This window comes from Onychostoma macrolepis, chromosome 04 (assembly GCF_012432095.1).
Source record: "Onychostoma macrolepis isolate SWU-2019 chromosome 04, ASM1243209v1, whole genome shotgun sequence".
Lineage (NCBI taxonomy): Eukaryota > Metazoa > Chordata > Actinopteri > Cypriniformes > Cyprinidae > Onychostoma > Onychostoma macrolepis.
This window is the reverse complement of record NC_081158.1, coordinates 20,900,465-20,919,416: the sequence shown is the minus strand read 5'-3', so window position 1 is coordinate 20,919,416 and position 18,952 is coordinate 20,900,465. Positions and strand designations below refer to the sequence as shown.

General features: G+C 38.7%; 1 protein-coding gene across 9 annotated transcripts in view; it reads right to left on the bottom strand.

Annotated features, from left to right (window-relative positions):
• ppp1r12a (protein phosphatase 1, regulatory subunit 12A) overlaps nucleotides 1–17,124 on the bottom strand; it is a 68,113-nt gene extending 50,989 nt beyond the window's left edge. For 3 of the 9 annotated variants that reach the window (XM_058772596.1, XM_058772594.1, XM_058772599.1), the window contains exon 1: nucleotides 16,774–17,124. In XM_058772596.1, the coding sequence (XP_058628579.1) occupies nucleotides 16,774–17,010 (237 nt within the window). In that variant the 5' untranslated portion in view covers nucleotides 17,011–17,124. The remainder of the gene's footprint in view (nucleotides 1–16,773) is intronic. The other 6 variants (XM_058772588.1, XM_058772589.1, XM_058772590.1 and 3 more) reach the window with 4 other exon arrangements.
• Nucleotides 17,125–18,952: the final 1,828 nt, after the last annotated feature.

Sequence of the window (18,952 nt, the reverse complement as noted above, 5' to 3'; positions counted from 1 at the left end):
ATTATGGTTGAACCACTGATGTCACATGGACTATTATTTTAACATCCTTACTAGCTTTCTGGGCCTTGAACGTGGTAGCTCTCGGATTTGATTAAAAAAAAAAAAAAAATCTTAATTTGTGTTCCAAAGATGAACGAAGGTCTTACCAGTTTGGAACGTCATGACGGTAAGTAATTAAATGACAGGATGTTCAATTTTGGGTGAACTTTCGCTTTAAACAGCACATTACAACACCAGTTCCAAAATCTAAATAATAATAATAATAATAATAATAATAATAAGTTTATCAGTCTCTGAAATTACTGTATCTTAATATTGGTACATTTCTAGACTTTACAGCAATGCAGCAAAAACATGCATACATAAAAAACATTTTACTAAAATATTTATTAAATACTGTATTATAAAACAATGATTGACAATTATAGTATAACTATTAAAATATAGATTATCACATAGTAAAGAGAATCGGGGGTGAAATATGACACATGCATACTCTTGACACGTTTCACCCAGAGATGTGTGAGACAGCGAGAAAAAAAAAAAAAAAGAAAAAAGCTACTGCAGGAGGCCATAGAGAGGGTTACAGTTGGACTTGAAAGAAGGGAGAAAAAGAGAGAGAGAGTGAGAGAGGGAGAGAGAGCAAAAGCCTTACTTTGCCTCGCCAGCCACTGACGACCATATATGGCCCTGGGATTCCCATGGAAAAAGAGACGGCAGGGTAGAGGTAGAGGGAAAATAAGGAAGAGATTGTAAGTATACGTTGCACTTCGGCTTAAAACCGGCAGCCAAAACAATACCGGCCGGCGTGAGCCAAGATTGCTTCTATGAGCTGTGGCCATAGAGGGGGTTGCTGGCTGGTATTAGGTCTAAACCGCCAGGGTAAACAGTACACTTGTATAATGCTGTAGCCTCTTGATGGCCCTGTCCTGGCATTTAGACTATGGCAAAAAAAAAGCAGACCATCTGCAACAATGCCATTTCTCTAGAAGTGTCAAGGGCAGTTCACACAGACAGCAGTTAGGAGTGCTTCCACACTAGAGAAAGTTCAAACAAAGCCTTTGATGCAGAGTAAATGGTACAATCCATTTGGGTATGGCTGGGACAGCGTTTCAGGACAGTGTCCTCGTATATCTTTCCCATGCTGAAGTTCCAATCCTTTTTTAGGAAACCAGATCCAAAAACAAATCTGTTCTCATTTCCAAACTCTAGTTTTGAAGGTGGGGAAATTGGCAGGTTCCCTCAATTGCTGAAGGTCACCAAGTCACCACGTCTTTCTGTGAACAGTGATTCCTACATAAACTCTAAACCCAACTCTATCAGGTGGTAGATCACGTGATGAACTCAAATAACCAACTCGCTGCATTCGTATGTGCAAGAACTGTACCTTAGGAGTACAACAGCTTGTCAATTGGGCAGCACCATCAAAGATACACCATTGGTAACCCCTAAAGTAAACAAGTTTAAGGAAAAGAAATGCAAGGGTACTACGTCAGCAATAAACTAAAGGTAGTTTCTGCTCTTATTTCTTATGGAATTTACCGGTTAACTTTTGCCTAGAATTGTGCCGGAGCACTTCATTAATCTATATCTATTATCACAGGAGAAACAGATCAGCAATTGTGGCTCCAAGGCGGCCTCAACATACATATGCCATTTGTTAGGATGTGCACGGTTAAGGGTCCGGTCAGGTTTGAGGACTTGCAGCAGTGTCAGCGCCTATGATCTTTCATGCTCCAGGGAGCTGCTTAATTACACATCCCTGAAAGACGAGGGTTAGGAGATGCTGAGGGCCAGCTGACTGTGTGGCTTCCTCCACAGACGGAGCAACTGCCGATGATGACAGGACATAGATCACCGGGAGGAAGAGGGCTACGAAAGAGAGAGAAAGTAAGCAAGAGAAAGGTCGTTTTTAATGTTTCGTGTGTAAACATTAGGAAGGATGCAGAAGTTCTGGGAGAGTAGATGAGTGCATGTTGCATGCGTTATTAAGCATTCGACATGAGGATGGGAATATGCAGGGTACATTTTGAAGGAGGTGTTGAAAGATCTAGGTGAGCTCGAAACCAAGACTGAATTGGATTTCCGTAAGAACAACTGGACTTGCCTATCTGGGAATTTCATTGGTCAATGGATGTCAGAGTTCTTTGCAGCCCAAGTTAAAATGTCTTTAACTTTTGCTTGCCAGACAAAGAGTCACCTTTGGAAACTCTTCCATTTTCCTCTACGTTAGGGGTGTTGAATTCTGTAGGGCAGGGGTTCTCAACTCTGGCCCTCAAGGTCCACTTTCCTGCAGAGTTTAGCTCCAACCCTAATCAAACAGGAACGTGGACCTCGAGGGCCAGAGTTGAGAACCCCAGCTGTAGGGTTTAGCTCTAATCCTTGGTGAACACATCTGAATCAACATCTTCAAGACTACTAGAAACACCCAGGCAAGTGTGTTTTAAAAGTTTGGAACCAAGAGCAGGACTGCTCACCCTTACTCCACATCCTAGCAAAGCACTCTTCCCAATTGAAATCAAGTGTGTAGGCGCCGAGATGATGCAAGTCTGGTACAAGAGTATAGACGCATGCAAAGAGTGGTAATTAACAGCCAGCTCTAGGGGTGGATGAAGATCACTTGTAACGCCTTGGTGAGGAAATGAAAAAATAAACACTCACTTCCTGCTGAACTCTGACAAAGGGTTTTTTCAACACCCTTTTCCACTCTCTCAACTGACCGCCCCCCTCCGCCCGTTACTGTCTGATAAGCCCACACTCAAACAAATGACAAAAGAACACACCTAAAAAACGCACACAAACAAGAAACAAAAGCTCGGGAGAAGGTCAGAAGCAGCTGATCTTCGCCCCAAGTGACCGCTGCTGAACTGTATAAATTTGTGTACATGTTTTCCCTCATCCACTTGTATTTCTCATCTCCAATCTGTGAAAAACCCAAACAAGCATTCCGACATCTGGTGACTGCGAACTACAAGCTCTAAACATTTGATTGGCTCCATCTGGACAAGAGTGCAATTCACGATCACGTCAGCCCGCATGACGTTCCACGCCCACACACGCTGACAGTCATTTGTAAATTATAAGACGTTGACCGCTGCTGACGTTCCTCCTTTGTGACTCAACCACTGCATGCCTACCTTCACAAGTGTGACCCTGATTCATAATGATAAGAGTGAAGTAAGGATGACTACAGAGAGGATATCTCATCTAACAGGGTTTGAGAAGGTACAACAGCATGGTTAACAGGATGACTGTTTTTGTGTTGGTCACTTCAGCTTCTAACTCTGTTTTTGGCAGTGTAATGCAAATTAAATCTAAAAGCTACACAACAGTCACCACAACATGCATACAGTCTTGACTTGGGAATGTGCCAGAATGATCAACTAACCATCTAGCGAACGAGTGAATTCAGTGAATGCAACTTCTCAGAAAAAGGCTCTAGCGTGCTAATACTGTGATAGTAGTCTAAGAAGGGGAATTTAAAAAAAAAAAAAAAAAGACTGTCAGAGGCATGTAAAAACTATCTTCTGAGAAGTACTAAATTCATCGCCTTCAGGCATCAAAGCACCACCGTTAACAAATTGTAAGACAACAACTATCATTTGCTTTGAGCAATATTCTTGTTACACCATCTCTTACTGCAAATACACTACTGCAGTAAAGCAAATGATATCTATATTATCAGATGGGTTAACTCTTGCACTAAAGCACGGAAGTGAGAATTACATGAGAATTCTGTGAGCTTTTACGCAGCTTCAATGTGATCTATATAAGGATGCGTCTCTGTGATGCAACAAGTCAATTTCTGTCTTGAGTGGGGCGTAAACAGCACATCTAAAACTGTCGGTTTCTCACTGTTTGAAGAGACGTGTGGCACATCGTTAAAGTCCTCTGCAAACAGTTAATACCATTCTTGTAAATAAGCTGCTCCGATTCGGCTCTTTGAAAGTGGTTCCTCACTTCCCAAAAAAGTTTGTTTGAGCTGTTCCATAAACACATTAGAGGAGTAAATTACAGATAGAACATTCTTTTTCTCAGAAGCGCTCATTTTAATGTGCTTCTTGGGAGTTTGAGTTTTTTTTTTTTAAGAAGACCTTCACTACAATATCAAAACAAACACTGAATAATTTAGGTTAATTCCAACAGACGGCTTTACTAAATACATTCCTGAAACGCATTGCAAGGATGGGCTGAGCGAAGCAAACACATTAAATGTACTAGCCATGCGCACACCTACTCACTTTCAAAAATGACTAGTGGGTTGCCTGATTAATTAGACTGGTTTAAAAGGCTCACCTGACCCATATCGGACAAATTTCTTAAGTTGGACGTTAACACAAGGTGCATTCTTGCTGTCAAAATCACGCCGTTTTGCAGGCAAATTAAAGCACTGCTGTTAGACACATCAAAACATTAAAAAAAAACAACTAGTCATTGGATGACTAGAGTCGACCACTGTGACCGATTCAACAACCTCAAAAACATATTATTAGCAGAAGCTTTTTACTGTGCTTACAGTTATTTCCAGAGGCATTCCACGTTGACCACTTTCAAACACATAGCTGGACCACAGACTTGAGCTACAAGCAGTTAAGAATTCATGCATGCTATTTATCACTATCCTGCAGACCTCTCTACAGCCAGAGCAAGAGAGCTCTGCCCTCACACCCTTGTGAGGGAAAGAAAAAAAGAGACAGGCATGCGAAGGAAAACCTACGCTGATGTCATTCCACTTGGACCCAGAGCAGAGGACATGCCTCACATCTGAAGGCTGAGTTGAGAGGTTCCTCTGCTATTTCTGAGAACTTCCCTGGAATTCTGCAGAGTGAAACACTTGGGTCCAAAATTCAACCATTATATCCTTATATAGTTCTGAAGGGACAGCCATTCTGCAGCACTTCCGACTCACTCAGTCCGAATTTGCTCACTTGTTTTCATTCACTCCTTCCCTATTTAGTGAACAGTGATGGTATGGGGGTGATTTCAGAAATATGGCCTAGAACTTTTCCAAATCATATCTACAGAAAGTGCCAGCATTAACTAAAAACTAGTGCTGGGCAACAATTAATCGCATCCAAAATAAAAGTTTGTGTTTATATAATATATCTGTGTGTACTGTGTATATTTATTTTGTGTATATAAAAGACACACACATACAGTATATATTTTGAAAAGATTTACATGTATATATTTATTAATATAATTTATATGATATATAAATATATTTAATATCTAATCATAACACATTTTTCTTAAATATATACATACATGGGTGTGTATTCATATATACATAATAAATACACACAATACACACATATATTATGTACACAAAAACTTTTATTTTGGATGCGATTAATCGTTGCCCAGCACTACTAAAAACATGACAGCGAGAGAATCAGCATGAATGTGACATTCACATTGAAAGCCACTGGGTTTACAGGAAGACGCTTAATTCCTTCTTTTAGAGTTTCCTGGAAGAACTAAAATGCATTGAGTGGCAATCACTTAGTGATTCTGTCCTATAAATCTCTCATCACCGTTCACAACTAAGCATCATCAACTTTCAAAAAAAATATGCTTTTATCAACCAATTAGAAAGCCAATAACAGAACAGCACACTCTTGTTGCTGATTGGAGAACACTGGCAATCGAGCGCATGAAAGGTTAAGAAAGCAATAAGTGTGTTTGTGGACTACACAGGTGGGCTTCAGGCTCTAAAACATTCCTTAAGAATTCTTGCGCATCAGCAATCCTCAAGTAAACCAGTTTGAACCTGCAGTGACGCTTGTCTGAAATTGTTCACCTGCTCCGCCATATAGTCATCCAAACTGACGGAGGACATTCCAGAGTTTGGTGGCAGCGCACAGAAATTAATTACAATTAAGAATATTTGCCTCTAAATAAACATTTTATTATTCTGCAAGTCCTACAGTCAAACCATTTTGGAATCAAAGAAAGAAACTTACGGCCATTCACACAAACTGTGTTCCTATGGTATTTATATTTTTGGTTTATATACACGGTCACATTTCACTGTTTTATTAGCGGCCACATTTTGCACCACTTTTGTAAAACACAGGAATTGACATTACCAGCACTACTGGAAATAATTTAGAAGCCAAAATTACAAAACCAAAGCTGGGCTTCATGGTTTTTATTTACATTTTTTCGACCCCACTGCGAAACCCAAATGGCATGGAAGACAAATCAACGTGTTCAGGGTCAACAGATGACAACGCTGTAGCGCTACGACGTCAACAGACTTCCTGCCCTTGATTATGGGTTCCTTTCAAACATACAACTGAAAATATCTCAACACCGCCTGTCTGACAGAGCCAAACCTGCTTATTACAAACTGTAAAACATGAACTGTTGGCGTTCTGGTTTCTAATATTAGCATGTCAATCAAGCAGTACACAGACTTTGATGACTACACAACTCCACAGTGACGCCAAGTATCATTTTATTTCCTGCTTTCCATAATATTTCATAGGAAAAAGGCCAACGCAATAAAAACTTCAATTGCTAACCTTTGATTAAAACCTGTACCATGCTGATCCGTCTTGACAACCTCCTCCCACTTCCCGTAAACAATGAATAATTGACTGACATGTAAATTACATGTCCATTACATATGCATGAAAAACCTGGTGATGGGATGGACACCATCAAAAACCAATTTAAAAACAATTAACATTAATTATTTAAAGACAGAATGGCATCATAACACTACACTTACTGGACCAGAAAACACCAAAATGAATGGCATTAGAATTCAATAAACCACCCACTGTGTTAAATTAAATCCATAAATTATTTCATACCTTTAACACAAAACCACTGACCTGTCTTCAGCTTTTACAGTGTCTAGTAATAACCGTAATTCCTTAGTTATGGTTCCGTCAAAGCCAAAACACATGCGCTGACGCCAGTTTTTGGCTCATGGCAAAGCGTGCTCTTGCGCCAACCAAGAGGAAATAAGGGCCCACACACCTAATTTATGTCAGGACTAATTTCCTTTAGGCTGGAGCTTATACACTGACAAAGAGAAAACATGATTCCATCACCCTTTTACATAACGTTACTATGACCGTCACCAGCCAAACTGACATTATGATTTAACCCAAATGGCAATGGAAATGGAAATAAAAAGAAATCTGAAAATATAGTCAGATAAGGTCTACTATGTTTAGCAAGACAGAACAAGAATTGAATAGCTCTATATTTATATAAAAAAAAAACAATCATTTTAAAAAGATTAGGTTGATAATTATTAGAATTAGGAATATTTTAAGGTCCAATTCTCACTATTAACTAGTTGCTTATTAGCATGCATATTACTAGCATATTAGCACTTATAAAACACATTATATACATATAAGATCCCTTAATCCCACCTTAAAAATACCTTACCCAAACTTAACTACCTTACTATTAAGCAGCAGCAAATTATGAGTTTGAGGCAAAAGTTGTAGTTAATAGTGAGAACCAGTCTCTAAACTAAAGTATGACCAAAAATGACTTGAGTGCAAACCATCCTCTTTGGGCTGAACGATTCAGGAAAAACCTGTCAAATCTGATTGTTCACACTTAAGTTTACCATTTACAAGAACCAACTCAAAGCTCTTTTTGCCACCATAAAGTGAACAGAGTTATTAAAAAAAATCTCTTTTCACAAAAGTTTCAAAGTCCCCATTGACAATGTTTTTGACCCATTCCGTATGGTGGTGATTATTATTTAAAAAATAGGCTGTATTAAAGGGGTCATATGATGCGATTTCAAGTTTTCTTTTCTCTTTGGAGTGTTAAAAGCTGTTTGTGCATAGATAAGATCCCTAAAGTTGCAAAGACTAAAGTCTCAAAACCAAAGAGATATTCTTTATAAAAGTTAAGACTCAATCACGCCCCCCCTAAAATGACACGCCCCCACATGTCTACATCACTGTGTGGGAAGATTTGCAAAAGAAAGAGGACGGAACTATTATTCTCGCTGTAATGTTGTTGCTGCCGCTGGCGCCATGTCCTGAAGACGCTGTGTTTTGTTGTGAAAGTGAAACTACTTTGTTTGAGCTTCCAAAAGAGGACACAACTAGAAATCAGTGGTTAAGTTGTATTTACAACACTGTTCCAGAACAGTGTGCAGCGCATTTTACGGAGGACTGTTTCCTGAACCTGTGAGTAGCCTGCCAGCTATGCTCGAAGACTGTTTCTATAAAGTGGGGCAATTCAAACTTTGCAAGGACAGTCTGGAGCTTCTGACTCACAGCCTGTAAGTATGTTTTCTCATTTAAAGAATGTGCCACTGACTATTCAAATGCGAGTTGAACTGTGTGGAGTAGTGCATGTTGTTTGTCGTTTCTCTGATCACAAAAGCAGACATGGTAATGTTTACGTGGCACGATGCAATGTGACGTGTAAAAAGACAGTATAAGTCATTATAATCAGTAATTATGTCCCCACTGGATACAACAAATGCCTCATTTATAATGTGTTTTATTTAGGGCTGTCAATCGATTAAAAAAAATTAAAATCGCGATTAGTTGCATGATTGTCATGAGTTAACTCGTGATTAAATCGCAATTTAAATCGCACATTTTTATTTGTTCTAAATGTACCTTAAATTAATACTTTTCTAGTTTTTAATACTCTAATCAACATGGGCATGGACAAATATGGATGCTTTATGCAAATGTATGTTTATTATTATTGAAACCATAGTCAACAGAGCATGAAGACTAGACATGTTTCAAAGGTCATAGATGTTTTTCAGAGAACTTGTTCATGTCTATTAGACCCATGAAAAAAGAAATTCCAGGTTCCCATTAATTCTCTTTCTTTGCATTGAGCAATTTACTGACACAAACCTGTTTACATTATTGCATGACAGGGCAGCTTTTCTTCTGAACATGCAAAATGTACATATATTATTTATTATTACATTTGTTCCCCTCTCTGTGCCCACATACTGTATTTAGATTAAGCTAAATTCTCATTAAAATTGTTTTCATTTTATATATTTTACTGTTTCTGTTGTCAGACAACTGAATGAATATGAAAGTGTGACTGAAACGTGACCAACATGACCAGCTCTCCTTTCCAAGATGTTAATCTGCACAAAAATCCTGATAATCGAGCCGTCTTCTGATGAAATCAAATACACATAAGATAAGACAATAGCTGTGCTTTCGGCTATACTTGCATGTAAAATTAGAGAAGCAACATAATATCTGTGTTTAACTGAATTAAAGCGCTTCTCTCTGCCGTGCGCTGAACAGAAACGGAGCAGACGCATATAGAGAGAGAGAGAGAGAGAGAGAGAGAGAGAGAGAGAGAGAGTGAGTGAGAGGTGCGCACGCTGGTTGAGCAAGACTTCGCGCTCGCACGGCAATACGGGCGAGTCTTAGAAACTAAGTAAGGTTTGGGTGCTTTTTTTGAAGGGAAAAAAGTCGCTAAAGGAGTCTGCACTGATGCCAAGTTGGCAACACTCTGCATCTCCATTTCTCCAACTACGGTTGAGCCACGGGTCAAACAGAAAATACGCGCTGCGTTAATCGTGCGTTAAAAAAATTAGTGCCGTTAAAATGAATTTGCATTAACGCGTTAACTTTGACAGCACTAGTTTTATTGCTTCGTGTCATCGCACCGGGACACAGCATCACAATACGGTAAGGGCTGTAATATTTCTGTCTCACGCTTGAGGTATTCAACCAATCACAATGCACTGGATAGCTGGCCAATCAGCGAACACCTCGCTTTTCAGAATGATGAGCTTTGTAAGAATCCATGCGTTTCAGAAAGGCGGGGCTTGGAGGAGCAACAATAATGTACAGTATGTGGAAAATAATGGTGTTTTTTAACCTTAAACAGCATAAACACATTGCATTACACAAAATAATCTTTTTAGCAACATCATATGACCCCTTTAAACAAAATAAGAACCATATTGTAAAAATACTATTGTACTGGAAAATATAGCTAAGAGCGAAACAATGGTTTCACACTTATTAAATTTTAAAAAAAGTTCACAATTTGATAAATCGCTTTAAGACAAAGCAAAATGAAATCAATATCACAATATTGCGCAGCTCTAGTGTTAGAAATTGGGGTTGAAATGTTACGTTTTCATAAGGGATGAGCCCTTAACTCCTTTTAGAGAACGGGTAATGAACACAGAATCACATCTCCCTGTTTCCCAGGAACGCAGGCTAATTTAAGGCCAATTTAGGTCCAAATTACCTTGACCTGGTTTTAGATTTCAGGCCCTGATACAAAGCATCTCCTGCTTAGATCTGGTGATATGTGGTATCCTCCTCTGTTAAACCTTTATTTTACAATATGGTTTCCAGGGATTTAAACGTATTTTTGAGATATACATATACACACACACACACATATATATACACACACACACACATATATATACACACACACATCCATCTCCTGTGAAACTGACAGCCAGGGTCCAAAATAATCCGCTTTTTGAGGCTTCATGTGAAAATATTCCACAAGCGTGTCACCTCATGGAGTTCTGGAGAAAACAAACAAACAGGTTTATCTAAATAAACTTGGCAAAAGCTGGCAAATTCGACGATGGCAATTCTCCAATAAGATTCAAATGAGATTAAATAAACACAAGTTCTATTTAGTTTTGATCGTTTTGAATCACTCACATCTATTACAGCTACGCAAGAATGACTGGGCTGTCCATGCTGACTCACAACATAAAGAATAAAATAAGACCTTACGAACAAAGGTTCACAACAAAAAGAAGAATCCTGAGGAGTGTTTCTTTGAGCAGCTACACCAGATATCAGCTCTGACATGCCAAATGGGTGGCTTAAGACACAGCTGGGAATCTCAGGATTCACAATGCATGCTGAGATAATCATGTTGCAGTATTATGACTATGAGCGATGACAGAGACGTTAAAAGAATAGTTCACCTGAACGTGAAAATTCTGTCATTATTTACACCCACTCATGTTGTTACAAACCCATATGCCTTTCTACCACAAAAAAAGAACTTTCAAATAACAATGCAAAAGTCTACAGAGGAATCAAAGTATTACACTTATTACAAAGTGCATCTGAAACTGCTTCTAAGTAGCTTCTACGTTCTTCATCAAACAAACTTCAAGAACATTAAAAAAGAAAGTATGTTCTATACATATCAACTCAATTCCTGTGGCGTCAGAGGTTGTAAAGTCTCCAAAGGATGTAGACCTCAGAAAGCAGTATTTGAATTTGAACATACTACTTATTTCACATAATGTTTTTTGCCTACTATATAGGGAAGTAGGCATATTCAGATGCAGGGCATTTCTTCTAAACTAATATGATAGATTTGTTTGAGGAACATATTGTTATTTACTGATAAACCACACTGAGTGAGTTGAACATATCAATCATTTAAACCGGTTTTGTTAAATAAATCGAAGCGTTGCGATTCGAGAAATGATTCAGTATCGATTCTGAGATTTTCCGAATATGGTCGCAATTCTTTCTCGAGTCAATTCTGAGCTTAGTTTTGAACAGCAGATGGCGCTGCATGCTTCAGAAATAGCCGTACTCTGCTCGTTACCAAATCCTTACACACACTAAAATAATTCATAAAATTCGAAAAGGTTGAAGCGAATTATAAGGGTGTTCACAGTGGGCTGTTTACATTAATCTCGCCTCTTAAAACTCAGTCGAACGCACAAGCGTTCTTCAGCACTCTTCTTCATGAGCATTTGAGTGTGCGGATAAAAACTAGATTAGAGCGCCATCTGCTGTTAAAATCGATACTGGAGAGAATCACGATACATTCGGAAGATCACAGAATCTATCCATGAATCGATTTTGCATTAATTTATCGTCACAGCCCAAGTAAACATTACATTGAGATTCATAAATCTGAATGAATTAAGTCCGATTGAAACAAAAATTGTGCATGTAGACATAGCCATTGACACTTTTCTCATTATTGTTATAGACTGCTTACTGTGTACAAATATTCTACGATAAGTTTGAGTTTTGTCAGTAGAACGAAAGTCATACGGGGTCGGAAAGACATGAGGTCAGTAAATGACAATTTTCATTTTTGGGTGAACACGACGACAGAAATTGAATCAAATCACACAGTCTAAGATGTGCAATTTCATCTGAAGTGGCACCATTTCCTTGAGCTGCTGCTTTGCTTCCTGAACGCTGTCAGATCAACACACAAGTTATCATGCCATCTCTATGCATCACCTCTTCGTAACTCTGCTGAAACTATTGTTCAAGAGAACAAAACAACAGACTCATGCAACAATATGCAGTCTGGCACATCTATCACAGAATGACAAATGAAAAAACAAATGAACGAGAGAAAATGTATTGTTGTTTGCCTAATGAGCTGCTTAATTATGCCTCATCATGTGCCTCTGTTTGTGAGTAAAACGGTGTGACTGTGGAGGTGGAGGCGGAGGCCGTTTTGGCTGGGAGCGTAAGTGACAGCTGAGGAATTCTGGGTCTGCCATGGTTTCCAAAGAGAGACACGACAGGAATGTAGGCACAGGACGACACAGCCACAACCCTTCCCACCCGACACAACCACATATCTTCACCTACCTTCTTACTGAAACCTACCTAATCTCTGACCTCACCGATGACAGCACTGCAGAAGATTCCACCTGTGCCATAAATGACTACTAGGACTGTGCCTACGTACCAGGTCTAACAGATTATGTGCAAGTAAACCTTAAATTTGAAAGATATTGCCGTTATGAAACGCTCATCCTTGGAAAACATTAAGGAACAGTCTTGAAGACACCAACGCTTCAGGCCTCGGGCGTAATCTGCCGTTTCTCACCTCTATTTGCATACCGCCTCCACAAAGTTGTTGAGCCACTAGATAAATCCAACCATTTTCTGGTTAACTGGAATGATTATATACACGAAAGACGAACCATATTTCTGTCATCACTCCTATATGAGAAAATCTCATGAAAACATGTCAAACTGGGCCATATTTCACCCCAAATTATTATTTTTTAATTAAAATTTACTTTGCTCTAAATAAATATTGAAAAAAAACTATTTAGAGCGCTATTAAACTAAATATTTTTTTTTTTTTAATTATAATCAGAGAAATAATGTCAAAGGTTGTAATATAAAAAAAAAAAAAAAAAAGCAAGCCCTACAGCCTTTATGTAAAATGTGTTTGAATATAGTTATAGATAAACTTTTTTTTTTTTTTTTAATTACATTAAATGTATATATTTTAAGGACCTTTTTAACATCTATTAAATCTCCGCATTGATGCAGAAACACTTATTTGTAAATAACTTTATAAGCTACATTTTAAAATTATATTATGGAAATAATGTCATAAATCAAAGGTTATAAAAAATAGCCTTAATTACTTTAAGTATACTTTGCTATACATCTGATTAAACAAATATTACATAATGCAAAAACAATTATTGTAAAAAAAAAAAAAAAAAAACAGCATTCACATAACCTTAACAAATTAACTATTAATATTACATTTACGTATACAATTATATTAAAAAAAAAAAAAAATTATGTCAATGCAGTGGCTGTAAAAACAGTCTTCATTTTCTTTGTGCTAAATTACTTAAGTTTGGGGGTGAATATTTACCTGTTCTCAATGGGCTTTTCAATGTTCACTCATTTATGGATAATTTCTAGAAATGCTTAAAAAGCATTTTCTGCATTTGTAACAGTTGAGAAGCACAAGAAATTGGGGTAAAAAAGGAAGATGATCACGACATGATGCAAGACTGATTCAAACATGAGCACATGCACTACTAACTATGCCATGCTGGCAAAGTGAGTGCCTTTCGATTTGAAACATCAATCCGTACAACATGAGTAAAGAACAGACAACAGAAGTCCACGCCAGGTTCCTTAACTATGAGATGGAGCAGCGCAGAATGTGGGTTAACTGGGTGCTAAAGTTAGCGTTCTTGCACTTGCCTGCAGGTCAGTCTGCACGTGATATTTATAACCCTAGCCATACTGCTACTACAGTCACTGGAACCAGCACACCACGTCCCTCCCTGGATAAACACAGCAGTGAGCTGAAAGTGAGGTCACTACCTGTTGCAGCACAGATGCGGTGAAACTGTCCCGAATGGCGACGAATCGCATGATCTCAATCAGGTCCCTGTGCTACCTCCAATTATGAGTCACATGCTTTTAATCTTCAACAAAGCATTAAGTTCTGCAATTAATATGAAAATGAGCGGTAAATACATCATTTTGTGAGTAAAAACAATAAAACCTAATTGTAGCTCAGTCAAAACATTGCTGTGAGTAAACTACGCTACATAGGGGATGCAGCTGTCTATTTCCTCCTCCTAGAGCCCGTGTGTGAAATTAGGGTTATGCTGGGAGAGCCCAGGGTAACCAAAACACTGCCTGAACCAACTTTTGCTGACATATTGATGTCTAAATAAACGTATAAACCACATGACTCCAATCTTATACATATCTGAAGTGAAGCTGAGGATTGGCAAGTCTGAAGTTACAAAAATAAAAGGGAATTGTTCAATTCAAAGGCCTGCAGTGCAACACTCTCGTGCATTTAAAGAGGGGAACGCAATAAGAGCGTAATTAATCATTCTGTACAAGCGAAATTGAGCAACAACCAGCTTGTTAAATCCTCAGGTAAATGTAAATGGTACATCCACAACAACTACTAAAAAAACACACTTATAATACACAAAAAAATAAATGGAAAAGCAAACAAGACATGACAAACGTGTCCGATGACAGCTCATCACTGAGATATGTAAATGACAAACTGTGCCTAACACTTTTACAAAACAAAATTCACAATTAAAGTTGTTAAAACTTTATGAGAAGTTACCAAATATTTGACTTCTTTTTATAAAAGTCAAACAAGTAATTTAGTGCATCTTTCAGATTTTTAAATATACAAATGAACAGGTATACCATAAAGATAAGTGTTTTTTTTTTTTATACATTTTTTACATGTGTTGCATCAATACATCATATCATGTCTTTTGATAGCGAGTTCAGCATGTTTAAAAGCAAATACCATTCGCTATGAACTCACTGCCTGCTGGTCACATGCTAAACCTCTCCGTTCCCTCACACGTCCACATACATAAACACACACAGCAGACCCAATAGAGAAAGGAGCCTCTCCAGTCATGGTTAGGTCTCAAGAGCCGCATCCAAATTCTTTCCTCCCCCTGTCTGAACACCAGCCCAAAAAAAGGCAAGTGCTTTTAAACGCATGAGCCTGTACAGACAACCTCCTGCAGTCACTTACAGCCACATCAAACCCAGAAGACTCATTGCAGTGCTTTAGATATTACGCTTTTCAATGTCAAATGCCACTTATTCCAGCTCAAAATGCATGATACTTATAGAGTAGACTTTTGTGACATCCAGAACAGTTAATGCTCTTTGACTTTGAATCACTCAAGCATTGCTTTGCAATGTTTTACCCTTAACATCTGAATAAACATGTTTGTGTATATGATGGCCAAAACGTTTTAAGACAATACACGTACATTAGCAGGTAAATATGAAGCACAAAATGTAGTTGTATACTATTGTTCCTATTTTCCTACACAACAGAAATTGTCTCAGCTTGCAGCCACACTTCCATCTTTCCCACACATACTTTTTGCAAAAACCAATAGCGCGTTAAACGGTTATTAATGGAAAAAATAAACTAAAGTGAGGCATCTTTCACGGATGTTTACAGTCAAGCCAAGGAAACTACGTCTTAAAGCGACAGATCACTAAGAATTAATAGAAAATTGTGTCGGGATTTACTTGAATTCATTATGTTTCGAAACGTACTGACTTACTTTCTCATGTGGATCGCCAATGTAGATGACAAGAACAATTTTGAGAACTGACAGCGCAAGTCGCCATTGTATGAAAAAGGCGCTTTGAAAGTGAATGGTGACTGGAGCTGTCATTCGGCCAAATATCATCTTCGAAGCTTCACACAAGTAAATAAGTCATACGGGTTTGTTACAACATGAAAAAATATATAATGACAATATTTTAGTTTTTTTTTACGAATTATTCGTTATGAACTGCGCGACTTTGACCTTTTTCGCGCTCGCTCGTGGTCTCGTTTTATATAATTCACCCTGCCACACAGAAACCATATTACACGGAGTCTTTCCCCATAAATGCCACATTTTCAGTCAATAATCTCAAACGCAATATACGTGTCAACTGGGTACGTTAGCCTCTTTCCAAATACACAGCCGTGCTAACGTTAACTGGTTGCTATGCACTTTCGCAATGTAATTTCAATGGTGACCAGCGGATCAAAACACATTTACGAGTCGGCTCCGTGAATCTATACATAATAAACCCCATGCACATTCATCCGATGAGTTTATAAACAGATTCAACTGTTATTGTGCTGTATATGTACTTACACTTAGCGGCTAACAGGCTAACCAGCAGCTAACACATACACATACACACACACACACACAATCAGTCAGACAGTCCTTTTCCTGCCTTCACAAACTCATTTACACACAAATACGATTATTCCGGCTTCATCGATCCAGCACAGCCCGCATAAAAAGCTAATATCCATTTCAATCAGAGCCCGATTAGCTTCAGCGGCTACGTGGTTCCGCAAAACGGCCCGACGAAGATGGTGAAGATGATGATGATGATGGTGGTGGTGGTGGTGTCTGGCTGAGTAAACACAGCCAGCAAACCGTCCTCAGACACGGTTCTGTGCACACCAGCCGCCGCCGAGCCGCTCTTAACTCACCTGGTGCAGGGCGGTGAGTCCGTCTACATTGGCGTAGTTGATGTCCGCGCCGCGGTCGAGCATTCGCAGCACCTCCTCCGTGTCGCCGCTGGAGCAGGCGGCCAGAAACACGGCGCCATCGTCGAACTTCACCTTCGTCTTCTTCTTCTTCAGGATGGGCGGCTCGAGATCCGTCTCCGAGCCTATCCAGCGCTTCAACTGTTCGTTCCTTTTCTGCTTGGCGTCCGCCATCTTCATCCCCTCTAGCCTGGCGCTTCTTATCTGTCTCGGATGGAAGATATACTTTATACTGCCACTATCCCGACACAGCGCGCTGGGGCGTGGGAGGGGACGGCGCGAGAGGGAGGGGGGTTAGGCTCAAAACCTGCTTGACGCCGAAATATCGCGAGAGCGAGCGACGTCAGCCCCGGATCTGCAGCATAACGTCATCTTTATGGGGCAGCAGACTCAAAGAGAAAATGCACAGCAGTAGTTGTCTATATACAAAGGTGTTGTTTAGGGTTGACATAGAACACGGGACAGTAAAAGAATGTAGGATTATATAAAACAAACAAACAAACAAATAACTAAAATATGTGTTTTTGCTTAGCTATGTTAGAGTATCTTACTACATCTGTAAGATTTGTATATGCAAAAGTAATTGCAGGGGTGGGAAATGCACCAAAATATGTTTGTTCATCGACTCAGACCTTTAAAACGGCTTTACGACTGAAATAGAAACCCCTGCAGTTAATAAGAGTGAGCTCTTACATTCATGTCAGCTGTGATTTATGCAATATTTTAATAGACTCATATAGGACAGAAATATTGCATAGCGATGGCAAATGAAGTGAAGTGAAGCCTATGCCCACCATGTGTTAATTTTATTGCTTGTTAATAATGTTTACATGTGCAGACAAACACAATATGTTCCTTAGACTCCGTGTTTATTCAGAAGAGCCAATTACATCCTGATTCTTTTTTTTTTTTTGGTAAAAATGTAATGTGGTGGTACCATGGTACAGTGATGGCAATAACATGGCACTATGGAACTGAATTATTATTATATTAATGTACTATGGCATTTATATGGTACTCCAAAGTGCAAAGTGCTCCAAAGAATACAGTGATGCAATACAGTGAGCAAAAGTTTAATAAAAGCCTATAATTAACCAGCGAATATATATATATATATATATATATATATATATATGTTACTATTGTATTCTACTTCTTTCATATTTAATGTCCCCACAGATTCAAATTATCTTTTTATGGATTTTTTTTTTAAAAGCATTTTATATATCATGGGGAGAACATCAGTTTTGGGGGAAAAGTGTGTTAGATTGTGCTTAAAAAGCAGATGATTAACAGAAACTGGAAAAAACTAACTACAAAGCTAATTTTACCCCCTAAGAGACTTCTAAAAGTATCCTCATCTGGGTAATTGAGTTGACAGGAACCTTTTGACAGGGGTGGTCCCGCTCTACCGGGCCGGTAAAGAGTGTTATTTTTCTTTTGGCACTGTGGTGCGTAATTGTTGGCACAGGCCCATGTACGTGTGGTTTGTGCAGGTTGCGGGTAGCTGGCAGGCTAGTTCAGATGTTTGCCATCTCTCTTACTAACTATAATCACCATCATGAGCTTTATGACTTGAAATGCAAGAAGTGTCAATGTAATTGCCCAACTAATTTAAGTGGGAGACGATCCAAGTGTGTACATCATCACGGATTCGTGCAACGATTGAGAATAGCGTAAAACTTGTGTCTTGGTTCATTACGGTGCATGCTGACTATAGACATGATGTCTAATTAGAGGATTAGAGGAAAAATGTGTAAAAATATGTAAATATGTGTTAAATATTCTAGATCCCTTAACCAAACATAACTACTACAACTAACTTACTTACTATCAATAAGTAGCAGATTAGGAGTTTATTGAGGGAAAATAATGATAATGAATATGTGTTCCCTAATCTAAAGTGGTACCAGAGATTTTCTTGCTCCTGTGTTTTTATTTGGACTTTTCAAGACAGGAGTCTTACTTAAATGGATTTCAATGCAATCAGTGCATGAATCAGCTGCTGGCAAGTCTGAGTGTGTATATGTGTGTGTGTGTGTGTGTGTGTGTGTGTGTGTGTGTGTGTTGATCTTTATAGTTGATTAGAAAATCATCTCTGGGCCAGAAACGCATGCCAAGA